Source organism: Perca fluviatilis, chromosome 20 (assembly GCF_010015445.1).
Source record: "Perca fluviatilis chromosome 20, GENO_Pfluv_1.0, whole genome shotgun sequence".
In the NCBI taxonomy this organism is placed as follows: domain Eukaryota; kingdom Metazoa; phylum Chordata; class Actinopteri; order Perciformes; family Percidae; genus Perca; species Perca fluviatilis.
This window is the reverse complement of record NC_053131.1, coordinates 10,919,871-10,933,741: the sequence shown is the minus strand read 5'-3', so window position 1 is coordinate 10,933,741 and position 13,871 is coordinate 10,919,871. Positions and strand designations below refer to the sequence as shown.

At 37.7% G+C, this 13,871-nt stretch overlaps 2 protein-coding genes across 4 annotated transcripts; one reads left to right on the top strand and one right to left on the bottom strand.

Annotated features, from left to right (window-relative positions):
• The first annotated feature begins 105 nt into the window (after positions 1-105).
• On the top strand, positions 106-6,104 carry cdkn3 (cyclin-dependent kinase inhibitor 3). Of its 2 annotated transcripts, none has more exons than XM_039786373.1 (8): positions 106-215; positions 1,588-1,681; positions 1,836-1,891; positions 2,003-2,047; positions 2,245-2,467; positions 3,784-3,815; positions 3,966-4,069; positions 5,338-6,104. In XM_039786373.1, exons 2-8 carry the CDS (start codon positions 1,605-1,607, stop codon positions 5,425-5,427), a joined length of 627 nt encoding a protein of 208 aa, XP_039642307.1. In that variant the 5' UTR covers positions 106-215; positions 1,588-1,604; the 3' UTR covers positions 5,428-6,104. The 2 variants fall into 2 exon arrangements, with proteins under 2 accessions (XP_039642307.1, XP_039642308.1); XM_039786374.1 differs by having other exon boundaries at positions 115-208.
• cnih1 (cornichon family AMPA receptor auxiliary protein 1) lies at positions 5,934-13,474 on the bottom strand. 2 transcript variants are annotated; one of them, XM_039786375.1, is made up of 6 exons: positions 13,308-13,474; positions 11,575-11,643; positions 11,264-11,311; positions 8,875-8,987; positions 8,400-8,543; positions 5,934-7,305 (listed from the first exon to the last, which is right to left on the bottom strand). In XM_039786375.1, exons 1-6 carry the CDS (start codon positions 13,386-13,388, stop codon positions 7,278-7,280), a joined length of 483 nt encoding a protein of 160 aa, XP_039642309.1. In that variant the 5' UTR covers positions 13,389-13,474; the 3' UTR covers positions 5,934-7,277. The 2 variants fall into 2 exon arrangements, with proteins under 2 accessions (XP_039642309.1, XP_039642310.1); XM_039786376.1 differs by lacking the exon at positions 11,264-11,311 and having other exon boundaries at positions 13,308-13,469.
• Positions 13,475-13,871: the final 397 nt, after the last annotated feature.

Below are 13,871 nucleotides of genomic sequence, written 5' to 3'. Positions count from 1 at the left end.
TATATATATATAGTTAATACCATCATTTTTCTTTACTCCGCCCGTGTGGATCAGTCAGTAGCTTAAATCGAGCACACATGTGCCTAATTTGTTTTGTCGAGGGGCGTGGTTACAGGACAGTTCTTGAATCTGATTGGCTGCTGGGCTCAAGGAGTTTTTAAATCTTAGCAGCAGACGGGGCTGTCAAAACAGCTGAGAGGAATAGAGCGTGAGTGGTGAGAATTAATTATTTCCACATTTATTTATGTCTGTAATACTGCACAGCTCTTTATTCTTTTCAGATGACCGTTACATAAATATTTTAATTAATTGTTTGTGTGTTCCGTTTTGCGAATTCAATCTGAGAGATGAACTAGCTAGCTAGCTAACGCTAAACAGCTAACGTTAGCTAGCTACTATCAGCAAGAAATTTCTCTCCGAGCAACATTCCTATAAATGTATTAATGTTAATGCAATGTCAAATAATGTGTTGTCGTTTATCTAAATCATTGCCTTCATGGTAATGGAGGAAAAAGCTAGGTACTAACCAGACTTAAGCACGTTTAATTTATAGTTTACAGGTTGGCTTCATTAACAGACTGTGGTTGGCGTGTAACTTTAAGTAACGTCAAGTGCTGACACGTTAGCTTATTGGATCATACCAAAGCTTCTCCCCATCTCTGACCATACCCATCATGGTTTAACCTACCCTACTAACACAGAGTCATGTAACGTTGTCATAAAAAGAAGGTATATGGGAACAGCACACAATAAAATAAAGACCTGCATAATAGTCAAAAACAAAAGTCTTGAAACAAATAACGTTACTACCTTTTGGGGATTTAAGTTAACGTTAATCAAAAACAAAATGCCTCATCACCTCAGAGTTAAATCAACATCTCACTACCTGACAGCTTTACAATGGTAGTATTTATTGGTGGGTTATTGTATTATGTTGCGATATATAATGTGCAAGTTCATCACTGCTCATAATCTCCTAAGTATGCCATACAGTAGTTCTGGGGGATTTTGAGTGAATTTCTGGTTGCTTTCCACTGGAGCTGGCAATATATCAATATTATATCGATATCGTGATATGAGACTAGATACCATCTTAGATATTGGATATTGTAATATCATGATATGACATAAGTCTTTTCCTGGTTTTAAAGACTGCATTACGGTGAAGTGATGTCATTTTATGAACTTACCAGACTGTTGTAACTGTTCTATTATTTGCCTTTCCCCCACTTACTCATTATATCCACATTACTGATGATTATTTATAAAAAATCTCATTGTGTAAATATTTAGTAAAAGCACCAATTATAGTCAACACTACAATATCGTTGCGGTATCGATATTGAGGTATTTGGTCTAAAAAATATCGTGATATTTGATTTTCTCCATATCGCCCAGCCCTACTTTCCAAAATCAACTTGAAGAGACTTTAAACTTGCTTGGAAATGATCCATTACAGCAAACACTACTTTTTTTCTTCTTCCAAATATCCAAAAAGTATTCATGATATCATTTTAATATTTAATGCGCACACAATGTGAAGTCAATAGACAGAAAACCATTTCATTGATTCAGTTTGTTTGTTAGTCTGTTAGGCTGAAGCCATGAGGACGAGTGAGTTTGACTCCTCATCTGAAGAGGAGGTCGAAGAGGAGCAGCTGACGCCCTTCCACATCTCCTGGTAAGTTTCAGGCGTGTTCCTTTTGTCATGGGCTACGAAAAAGTGTGTGTCAGTTTGTTTTTAAATGATGAAATGTAAAAAGAATTATGGTGTGTGTGTGTGTATGTATATATATAATTTATTTATTTATTTATTTATTTTGATTGTCTTTAAGGTTACCTCTGTCCATAGTGGAATGCTCGCAGTTTCTCGGGATATGTGCACTACCGGGTAAAGTCGTAGTTTATAATTTTATATACAGTATATATATCTATGTTTTTACTTTATTGTAAGGTTTTGCGCAAATTATCATAAAACTGTGTTTCCCTTATCTTACTTCAGGCTGCAAATACAAAGATATCCGCAGGAGTCTGGAAAAAGATGTTGGTAAGACGACCTTGATTCTTACTGGTACTCAAATAAAATACTTTAGAAATAACATCCACAAGTAGATCTTAACCCTTTATTTGAACTTTCTGCACACTGCAGTGTGTGAGAGTTATTTTAGAGAATATCATACTGTTACATTGATTCAGCACACTTGTAAAGTTTGTTTTACATCTTGGCTTCCTGCTTGTTAACAGATGAGCTCCAGAACCAGGGGGTGCAGGAAGTGTTTGTGTTCTGCACCAGAGGAGAGCTTAACAAGTACAGGGTTCCCTCCCTGCTGGAGGTCTACCGGCAGCGAGGCTTTACAGTTCACCATACGCCCTTCCCAGATGGAGACGTTCCTGAGCTGGAGCAGTGCTGCCACATACTCAAGAAGCTGCAGGTCAGCCTCGAGAACAACAGGAGGACTGTGATCCAGTAAGTGAACTGATGAGATTCCGATTTTTGAAAAACAGCTACTCTATAAAAGTTCATCAGTGTTTAACAAAATACACACAAAGCGCAGGGGTCTTCAATGTTTTTTAAACCAAGGACCCCTTTACTAAAAGAGAAACGGAGCAGGGACCCTCTACTACTAATATAGTGTAAAATTAAGTTGCATCTTAAACTGGACCTACAATAAAGTGTAGGGCAGCCTAAAGCCTTTATACACCTTTTTAGTGCATAAAATACTAATATTTAGTAATAATAATAATTGTAAAATCATGTTTTATAGTTAAACATGATTTAACTGATGCCCTTAGTGACTACCTTACCTATAGGCCATCATTGATGTTCCCTAGAAGCTCTATACATATTAATACTTCTAAAATCAGTTGACGGGGAATGATGAACCTTATTTTCCTGGTCACATTTTCTTGTATTTTTCATATAATGGAGCACATTTATACTTATAATACACAGAATAAACTACTGAACACAAGGCAAGCCTTCTGGTTGACAGGGTGTTTATAAATAACGAGCATGTATACATGAACAGAAATAGAAAGTAATCAAAGATACAAATAATCATCCTTTGAATGGATTACACATCACAAAAAATATCTGCTCTGTTTTGAAAAGTTTCTTGTTTAAATGATATGACAACATAGAATATGTGTTAAGTCTAGAAAAGTTTCTTGTAAAAACTAAATACTTTGGTATCTAGTAATGATGAGAATACGGTAGATGTTATATTAACAAGAAAAATATATGCTCAGTTTCTCGTTAAAATGTGAACGGGCTTTGTGTGCTAACAAGACCCTTTTCATGTTTTAACGAAAAACAGATCAAAGTTTACATGAAGTATTTTTATTCAGATTGAGCTCTTATTCTAATGGTTATTGGAGTAAAAGGCTCCACGTCAACACAGCAGCCTCAACAGACCAGAGCAGTAAGAGGAAGGTTGCTGGTTCATGTGTCACTTTGTAAAACCAGGACATGTAAAATCTGCTGCTGAAAGGCCCCTGAGAGGCTCTTCAATCCCCAAGTGAGCTGATAAAGCAGCTCACCAGGCAACAGGAAGAAACTGGTTGTACTGGACTTGCCTAATATATGAGAGAGTTTAACTATGTAACTAAAGCAGAGTATTTCTACTCAAACACGCAAACTTAGAAACCGGGCGAGTGAAGGTTAAAAATAGACACAGCAATAGTTTCTGTAACAGATGTACCCTAGGGACACCTCATTACACTACTGGACAATTTGCTTTCAGCATTTGATGGGATTTTGCGTTTTTTTTTCTCCTCCTTTAGCTGTTACGGAGGCCTGGGACGCTCTGGATTAGGTACGAAAAATTTACTTAACCTTTTTTATTTATCATGTCAATCAAGATCAATGTGTCTTTTCTTCTATTTATTTATTTATTTATTTATATATATATATATATATATAAAAATTTCACTGCTCTGATCACATGGGTGTCTCATGTTTTCAGTCGCTGCTTGTCTGCTGCTTCAGCTCTCTCTAACAATGACGGCAAACAAAGCCATCGAAATCCTCAGGGAGCACCGAGGAGGAGGAGCGATACAAACCGTGAAGGTGAAAATAACTTCTTCTTTTTTTTTCTCTGAATCTGTTGCATTTGAGAAACTACAGCCTTCTCCGGCTTTTGCATGTTTACCTCATTAACCATGAACATATTTAGCATTCATGCTGACCATTTCCACTGCATATCACAAGTTGTTTTTGATTTCCTACCTTCTAGGCTACCATTTGTTTTCTCTTATTTTAGTATGTGATTTAAAAGAAAAACTCAGAACCAATATTTTTTTTTCTTTATTTTTTTTGACCAGTTTCATTAGTGTTGCGTTATAATAAAGTTGTAAGCAGGTACTATTTTGAAAGATCCTCCCTGGTGGTATGTTTTAAAGAGAAGTTTTTCCATTATATTTAGTTCTTCGCTCTATGTTATACATATCCAGATATGGCCCGCCATCAAAGTGAAATTAATCACAATCTCCTTCCAAATAGTCCCCTGGATAACTAGCCATTGCAGTTAGTATTTTTTTATTTTTATTTTTTTTGTCGTCTTAGTTTCCTAAGAAGACAATCATGTAAATAAAATATTCTTTTGTTTGCTACTACTTTGACTAAATTGACATTGACCCACAGCCTCTGCAGGTGAACAGGCAGGTGTCTGGTTAGCCAGTCAAAGTCCTTTTAGGCTCTGAGCCAGTTTACTACAGATAGCAAAAATTAGCTAATCCAAGGAGCTACTTTCTGTTTACTTTTGGTTGGACTCAAAGACAAGCGTATGGTATGTGTTACGCGTTTTGGCAAGTTGAAAGTTAGCATTACCCAAAGAGAAATGAAATGGCCACAATTAATAAAAACAAGACCTAGTTTGAAAAATACCATAATTTGCCTATAAGAGTGCTTCGACATTAGATATTTAAGAGTTGGCTATTGACAAGTATTGCATTCAAATACTATGTTGTAAGAAACTGGACCTTGGAGGACAAACTGTAAATAATATTATTGGCCAATATTAGCCTATCACAGATATATCTGTAACGCTGTACATATCAGCCAATCAATAATGCAAAATTATAATTCAGAAGATGCGTTTGACTTCATACCGAAATATCTGCCTTTTAAGGTGGGAATGTAAAATAAAACTGATATTTTTTGTAAAATGGTCAGCAGTAATGTAACATGTATTTATGTGGCTTAAAAGTGCATGACCACCAGTATTGTCCTTTTTGTAATCTGTATGAAAAGTGTCTGACTGCTGCTTGTTCTCTGTGAATTATTGTTTTGCTGTAATATTTATAAACAACTAACAAATTAATTTTGCTTTTCCATAGCAATACAACTTCCTCCATGAGTTTCGGGAAAGGTACAAGGCCTACCAAGACAGCGGAGAGGTTTGCACAGAGCGCTCACTGTCCCGGTGATCACTACTCTTCATATCAATGAGCCGTACAAATATTGATCTCTTCAAACTCTCTTTTGTCAGCGACTTTTTTCCTGATTGTGTGATAGAATTGTATTCGCTGATGATTGCACTTTAACAAAATACTCTTTAATATATTGCTTGTTTCATCATAATCAAAGATTTCATAAGGAAATCCTGCTGGGATGTAAAGTTTAAAATGTGCACATTTTTGTTATAAATGGTGAGGATGTTAACTGACAAAAGGTCTCCAGCTGTATCTATACTCAATATTGAATAGTATACTTAAAGAGAAGGATAACTTAAACTGGATGGGGGCTTTGCAGATGTCAGTTTTATAGAAACACATCCAATGAGCTGCATTTTTTTTTTTTTCTAAATCTGTAGTACTGCAAACCATATTTTTATTAGCCATACTACTGGCATGACTAATACAAACGTTTTTCTTTGCCCCATTATGTACTCATTTTCTTCAAAGGTATTGAATTAAAAGAAAATTCCAGTCCATAACAGTAGGATAGTTTTATTTAGTTTGAATTAAACTTGAGTTGTCATTTCCTAGATGTGACATGATGGGATCTTATACATAAAAATGTTAATGTCATCTGTGGCCATCCCTTTCCCTGATAAATGTACACATTTGAAAATGGCAATAAATACTCTTAGTATTTATGAAAACATTTGTCTAAGGGCCTCGACTCTAAAAGAAAACACAACCGCAATCACTTTCCAGATTTTCTGAAAATGACCCAACACTGGAGGAGTGCTTGATATCTTGGAGACAAAAAGTAAAATTAAAAACATTGAATAAATAAACACTGGATTTCCTAAAGCTGTGGAATATTTGGTGGTGAAATGAACAAAATGCACAAATCACAAAAACAGTTAAGGAATTTCAAAAGATACATTCAACAGTATGGCACATCAGCAGTTTCCTACCAAAGCTCAAATGCAGAAAGCAGAATAAAGTACTGTTTCTTCCTAATGCTGAAATATATTATTGTACTGTTGAGTCTACCTTTTTAATTGATAGCTGCGAGGGTGATAAATACAGGTCACATACACATCTCTGGCTACTGTGTTCACACGTAAGGAAACAAATATTGCCATCGATTTCAACACTGATTACATGTGAATGTGATAAGTCTGAAATATGGATAGAATACATCAGTTTGAAAACTGATGCGACAACCAGACTGTGATTGTCCCTGTGCAACACGTTTCACTAAGTGATAACTCATGCACTTCAGCCCTCACTGTACAAGTCAAGTCCCAAAATGTCTATTTTAAGACTGTATGTATCTGTGAACAATAATAGAAGTCTAGTTTGCATTTAACTATTTGTTTTAGTTATAATAATGAATCCCACTGCAGGTATAAATGAACTGTTAAAGCCCAGAATCTAATTCACAGGAAAAGCTAATACAGTTCAGCACACAGCTCAGATTCTCACAGATAATGCACACCTGAAAATGTCTACCTAATTTTGTAAACACTCAAAACTTGGGAACCAAGATGAAAAAAAACAAAAAAACTATTTAAATCCCAAGCATCAAAATCATCATACCATTTAAAAAAAAAAAAAAAAAAAAAAACTTGTCCATTCAGGTTTGTCCTCATTTTCCATAAAATGTTAACTATAGTGCTATGAGAGGAACGCTGCGACCGAGATATTCTCTTAAAACAGGCTAAATGTTTCCGAAATGACACTGCGCTGTGTGTGGAGGGGGGTCGAGAGTTTGTCCGCTTGAAATGGCGTCTTGGGTTGCTGAAACTATGGTCTCCAGCAGGTCCAGTGTTCCAGCACTAAGATCATAGTATCTGGTCAGTCCTTTTCCTTTATCATCCGGTTTAGGAGCTCACCAGAACATAAATCATCCTGTTAGAAATGAGATGAGAAAGTACAAGTCAAATATCTAAAATGTTTCGCAAATACTTCACACGTCGCCATGTTGGATTTTACAGGGTTTACATCTTCACTGGTTTTGTTAAAGGTCATTAGGAAATGCTCTTCTTTGCGCTTACTCTTAAATGAGAAGATGTGTGGGTAAATATGAAGTTACAACCAGGAGATGGTTAGCTTAGATAAAAGACTGGGGGAACAGCTAGCCTGGCTCTGTCCAAAGGTAACAAAATCTAACTACCAGCACCTAAAAAAGCCACCTAAAGCTCCTTATTTAACAAATTATCTTAGTCTTGAACAAAGTGTTAATTAGTGAGCTTATAAAAGGTGCTAGCAGATGGATTTGTTACCTTTGGACAGAGCCAGCTAGCTTCCAGTTTTTATACTAAACTAATCTAATAGATGCACAGATTACAACTTTCTAGGCAGATTCCAATTTTCTTTGAGTTAGGCCAGCCGATACAGATTTCATTTTTTCTAACCACTTTACAGCACACAAATATTTTTGTCTTTTCTTTAATAGAACATTCTGCACAAAACAGAAAATTTTTTGAACAGATAATGGATCACTATAAAATAGAACTATATAAAATTACTTCATTTCCTTCGTTTTTGGTGTCGTCCCTCCACGCCCTACTTTTTCCTTGCAGGTGTTGTATTTGCAAACTTGTTATCTTCTGCACACATGCTGAAGAATTTCCAAACAGCTGACATGTTGCAGGTTAATTCACGAGGTTCCCTACATGTGCGAGAATAGCGCGGACGCGCGCTTCACACCGCAAGCAGGTACGCGCGACACACGGCGGAAGTTGAGAGAGGAAAAAGACTGTGCTGTTGCGTTATGTTGTCAGTTAATTGTAGCATTGACCGGGATGAACTCTGCATATGCCAGACCGACCTGCCGGTCATGGCTAAGCATGTGAAAACCGGCCAATTCCGCAGGATGAAGTTAACCATATCTTTTTATACTTAACAATCCAGTGTAAATAATAAGTGTACATTTATTTTTAAAACGTACAACGGAAACATGAGCACTCACAAAGAAACAAGGTAGAAAAAATATTTTGTACCCGTAGAGATAGTAGAAGAATGACAGGAGGTAGAAAGCCAGTTTGCACCAGCCTTCTTTTTGACAGAAGGCCAGGATGTCAGCATTCATGATGGTTGTTGGGTCATAGAGTCCTGGACAGCTCATCACAGGTCTGCTCATATATCTGCATCACAGTAACAAATGGGTGTGTGAAGTCCGATTATACTGTACTTTATATGTTGTCAAAGCATCAGGTCCTGGCGTCAGGTAATGACTTAATGGTACTGAATTTTATCACTTTATTGATCAATTGTCACATACAATTGGTAACACAGCGTAGTGAAATTTGACTTCTGCATTTAACCTATCCTAAGGAGCGGTGGGCTGCTGAAGGGCACCCGGGGAGCAACATGGGGTTCAGTGTCTCGCTCAAGGAAGACTTCAACATGCGGACAGGAGGAGCCGGGGATCAAACCGCCAACCTTGTGATTGAAGGATGACTGCGAGATACCCACCTCCAGACATGATAAGCCAGCAGTGGTAAGTTGAGACAGAGGGTGAGCCACTCAGCCGCACAGAAGAACATCACACAGAAGAAGAAATGGATGAGATACTCTGGAAGCACCAGCTGAAAAGAGCAAAATTTGAAGAAAATTACAGAATCCACATGCACTGAGCAGTCAGTCCAACTCTATTTAGACAAATTCTTCAACTGTCAACACAAATTACTTAATTACCAAGTATGGCGTCACATGGAATAAATTATAAAGCCGGTCAGAAGACAATACAGTATAAAGTTACAGAGCCTCAAAGGCAATGAGGCCTTTTTACAAAGAAATGCTGAGCTATTTAAAGAGCCAGAGATTTAAAAATTGCAGTCAGCTCCACAGAGAGTCAAAGACAGGAGTGAAATACTAATGAACTCCAGTGAGCTGCTTATTTATTTTCAGGCCCAGCTTGACAATTACATGTGCAGACAATGCCATATGTACTGTAGGTAAAATACATGAACAGTGCTTTATCATGCACTGATCTGACACAATATGTAACACAAACAGGGTGAAAAATTAAGCCCTGCCACCTGCACGATTTGGACACTAATCCAAACTGAGGGGGGGAGGGAAAGACCCCACTTGGCTGACTTAAAACTCACACAGTGAGGCTTATGCATTACTTTCAGATGTCTTCTATCTAATGTGCCAAAAAAAAAAAAAAAAGTGCGACTGTTTTTTAGCCATAGAGCGAAATCATGTATTTAGTCTTTACCACAGACTTATAATTGTTGCAAATCATGCGAGTTGCAGGTAGAATTTAGAAATCTACTAGACGTTGTTGCAAGTGGATGGAAAAGGTTAATTCCCCACCCTGGTTATAGGTCATGCATCATCAATTCTGACCACAAGTAAAAAGGGGAAACCCATCAACAACTTGCTCCGGGAGAATATTATCTCAACATAAACATATTTTGCAGTGAGGGAAAACAGATCATCCCACATCTTAAACAAACTGACTGGGCGACACACTGGAGTAGGACCATGCTGTGAGCACTAGCAGTGTTGATGCAGCAGCCTGCCTCAGGTCGACAGGGTTCGATGTGGTGCGGGGTTCAGGGGGGCAGATGGAGGCACCACATGGAAGCCATGCATTCAAAAAGAGCAGAGGGCGGAAGGGTGGGGGCAACCAACAGCCCACAGATGGAAAGGTGAGGGGCGTGTAGGAAGGGGAAGGTGCAGGAGCGGAAGGGAGGGGGGCAATAATGTGTTAAAACCCTGCACTGTGCTGCCAAATACAAAACAACTGATGTGACAATCCACACGCAAAAAGACTGGCCATGGTCAAAACTGCAGATAGTACTGTGGAGTGCATCATGGATTAAAGACAGAAATCTGTACTTTTACCTAAAATAACTCCTACTACTGAAATCACTAACCAATCAGTGATCTGAAATATTGCTGAGCTGGAGAGTGTTGGGATTCTGCAGCCAGCCATCTGTTCTGAACCACAGGTGATGGAGGTTAGAGCCAACACTGAGCTCATACAGTAGCTTAGTTCTGCTAATTGCTGAATCAAACTGCAGCCTGCACCTCATATAAAAGTGAAATAATGTGATAAGTTTAATTTAAAGCTGGAACATTAAATTAAATCAATTTCTTCCAACACTTAGCAAGCATTACCCTATGCCATGATCCACAGCTCAAAGTATTCACAACTCAACAACTTTGCTAAAATATCCAATAACCTGATCTGACTTTACGTGATTACCATGAATACTGTGATGTAAAAAGCTTCGTCAGGACAAGTGTATATGCCTGGTGTCATGTCATCAAACTCAAGACAAGTTTCCAGATAGTCTGAGTTTACTGAGAATTTCCTGCCCCAGTAACTATAAACACTATTTGCAAACAAAGGGTAGGTTGTAATAAAGATCATGCATGTTTTGAGCATTTGCAAGTCTTTTCAGTTAACAGCTACACTTTATCAATAACACTGAATATATCATCCCAGCTAACAGGCATAGTCAATTCAATTGATTAGAGGTATAAAAAAAGAATAGAAAGCACAATCTGCTATTTCAGTTAATGCTCATACCCTTAAAGCTGCACTTTAAAAGGTCATGAAAAAGAAAAAATAACTAATCCACAACAGTGAAACAAGAACTAATCCACAACAGTTAAAAATGCTAATATATATATATATATAAAAAATAAAAAATCTAACACATGACAGTGAGAAGAAAAACTAAGGCACAGGTGGCATGTTGTCTAATCCCAAACTAAACTCCGGCTTTAACTCTGAGATTAGTGAACTGAAACTGAAAAGACGTTTGCAAACACTTCTCCGTGCAAAATGACAAGACTGCAGACCGAGTTGAACTGAGCGGGCATTTTAAAGATTGGTACAAACCTTTATTGCAATTTTGACTCTTTTAATCTTTTTGACCTTTTCAATTGTCTTTTTGCCGTTAAAGTGTAAAAAAAAAAAAAAAAAAAGCAGATTAGGACAAACAAAAGGCGTTAGAGTTTGACAGCTGACAAGATCACTGAATTCATAACAGGCAGATTATTTAGCATAACAGTGCAGAGAAATGATTGAAGAAAAAAAACAAAACAGGCGGATAAAGATATTCTAAACTAAATGAAATACCTTTCAACAGAGCATTTATGCATGCAGTCAAAGAGGCAGGAAGGTGTGTCAGGTACGGTGGAGTCACTTACCGGATTTAAAGTGTTACACTGATCTATAGGATTCTTGTAATCAGTCTTCAGCTCATCAAATGCTATTATCTGGGGGAACAAGATAATCACAATGTACAGAGAGCAGCTTAAAAAGAAAAAAGAAAAATGCAATTTCTCAATTTGAATTAAGTCACTAACATGGAACATTTACAGTGTTCCATCAATATGTCACTTTATTTTCATCCCACAGCTTTTAAGAAGAGCAGCAAGTTCATATGCAACATTCTTTAACTGTACACTATGTGCAATATTTCAAACAATCAACATGCACAGTATAATACCCCCTCACAGAACAAATACATTATGTATATTTGTTTGTTTTTTTCTATTTGGCCCGCATCTGATTTATTTTTCTCTTTTTGTTCAATTTACCAATTAAAATGTATTCTACAAATGTCAGAAAATAGTTAAAAACTGCCAGAGCCAAAGGTTTTCAAATTGTGTGTTGTGTGACCAACAGTCCAAAACCCAACTATTTGCAAAATGACACAAGCAGCAAATCCTAACATTTTGGGAGGCTGAAACCAAAGAATGCTTGGAAAAGATTATCAAAATTGAGTGAACTTTCTTATCGATTAATCAAGTACATGGATCACTGTCAAAGCAATGTACTATTTGTAGTCCTGGTGTTTACCATTGAAACGTTTACGGTTAGCTACATCAACGTAATTACATTTAATCGTGTTCAGTTTTAGTTAACGTCACATTTATTTGGAAATTTTGAGACATTTGTAAAAAAAAAAGAAAAAAAAAAAGGTAACGTTATAGAACTAGTTTACTTACACCAACTGTATTGGATACTCATTAATAACCTTAACGTAACTTTTTGAGTCATGGCACGTTACCTAAAACTACTACACTGCTGATTTTGACAATAAAAAAAAAACTAACGGTATTACAAAACAAAGACATGCGACATGTTGGGGAAACAGGTGACAGTTAGCTAAGCCTGCTAAGAAACTGGCTAATTCATAGCTCAACACTAGCTAATCATTTGACATGTCTGACACATTACTAGAGGTTTGCTATAATCACATTACGGTTAATACAAGGTGAGCTATGGAAGGGGGTTACGATAATACGACAAAACTGTTTGTCTTGGTGTTTTAACTGTTAGCTAGCTAACTTCAGCTCCTAGCCAACAGTTGGCACGTAGCTATTTGTTTCCAAGGACGGCGAAGGCATGTCCCGCCCTATTCTGCTTCTGATTGGCGTACCCTGACTTTTTCTTTTTTACCTTAACCAATCATGCTCCTAGTACCTAAACCTAACCAACCCAACCAGAGCAGACAAAGAGTACTAGCCAATCAGAGGGAGAGTATGAGGGGTCATGCCTTCGCCATCCTATGATTTTTTTTGTCCAAAGGTTGGGTGTGTATGTGCCATTCAACGGATGCGTTCCCGTTATTATCATACATCCATGGCGTTCCATGTTACATATACCGAGCACTGAGTTTGCGGAAGTTTCTCTGGAGTTGGCTAGCTTGGATACGTTCTGTCCAGACGTTGCCAAGAAAAACAGCGAGCGACGTAAACATTAGCTACATCCTATGCATATAACCCCCTAAAACGTCCCGGCTATGTAGCCACAAAGCTGGCCTAGCGTTAGCTTGTCTCTGCCAGCCTTCCTCGCTCTTTCGCTTACTTTTATCCGCGCCGTTGGGAGTGGCAGACCAACAGTCCTACCTAAAGTTGTCCAAATGTGTACTTACATGCCAGATAGCAAAGAAGATAAGCGCCGCCGTGAGCAGCAGAGCGAGCATGTAACAAAAGGCCGCGAATGTGAACGCCATTTTTCTCCGGTTCTGCTAGTATGTTCCTGACTCGGTCGGCGGGTGATGCAGGCAGCTTCGCAACCGATTTGAGAATTTTTCTTCTTCAGTGAGTGTTTAGCTAGCTTAGCTATATCCTTGTTGTTGCATTACTGCCATCTTCTGGAGTAATGTATATCCTTCAGTTTTTCACTGGGTCTTAAGGGTAGTTTCAATAATTTGCAAAGAAACTTCCAACCACAAAAAAATGCTATAGCTGGCAACGTTTCGGTACTACACCATCAAGCAAGTCTAGTACCGAAACGGTACCTAACGCCCCCTCCGACGTCCCTGTCTCACGTTATAGATGTGCGAAGTATTTAACATTTGCTTGTTTTATTAGGGTACGTCCTTTTCACTTCGAAGCTTTGTTTTGAAAACTCCTAACGGCATATTTGTAATTTGTCTGTTATGCTAAATGATCTACTGTACACATTTTAACAAATTAAATGCAGGCTGTAAATC

Excerpts from the sequence above, each read along its gene's own strand:
- cnih1 (XM_039786375.1), bottom strand. The coding sequence starts at position 13,388 with ATGGCGTTCACATTCGCGGCCTTTTGTTACATGCTCGCTCTGCTGCTC. Across the intron at positions 11,644-13,307 it reads TCTTCTTTGCTATCTGGCAT|ATAATAGCATTTGATGAGCT; the intron begins GTAAGTACACAT and ends TTGTTCCCCCAG. Across the intron at positions 11,312-11,574 it reads AGTGTAACACTTTAAATCCG|ACAATTGAAAAGGTCAAAAA; the intron begins GTAAGTGACTCC and ends AACGGCAAAAAG.
- cdkn3 (XM_039786373.1), top strand. The coding sequence starts at position 1,605 with ATGAGGACGAGTGAGTTTGACTCCTCATCTGAAGAGGAGGTCGAAGAG. Across the intron at positions 2,468-3,783 it reads AACAGGAGGACTGTGATCCA|CTGTTACGGAGGCCTGGGAC; the intron begins GTAAGTGAACTG and ends CTCCTCCTTTAG. Across the intron at positions 4,070-5,337 it reads GAGCGATACAAACCGTGAAG|CAATACAACTTCCTCCATGA; the intron begins GTGAAAATAACT and ends GCTTTTCCATAG.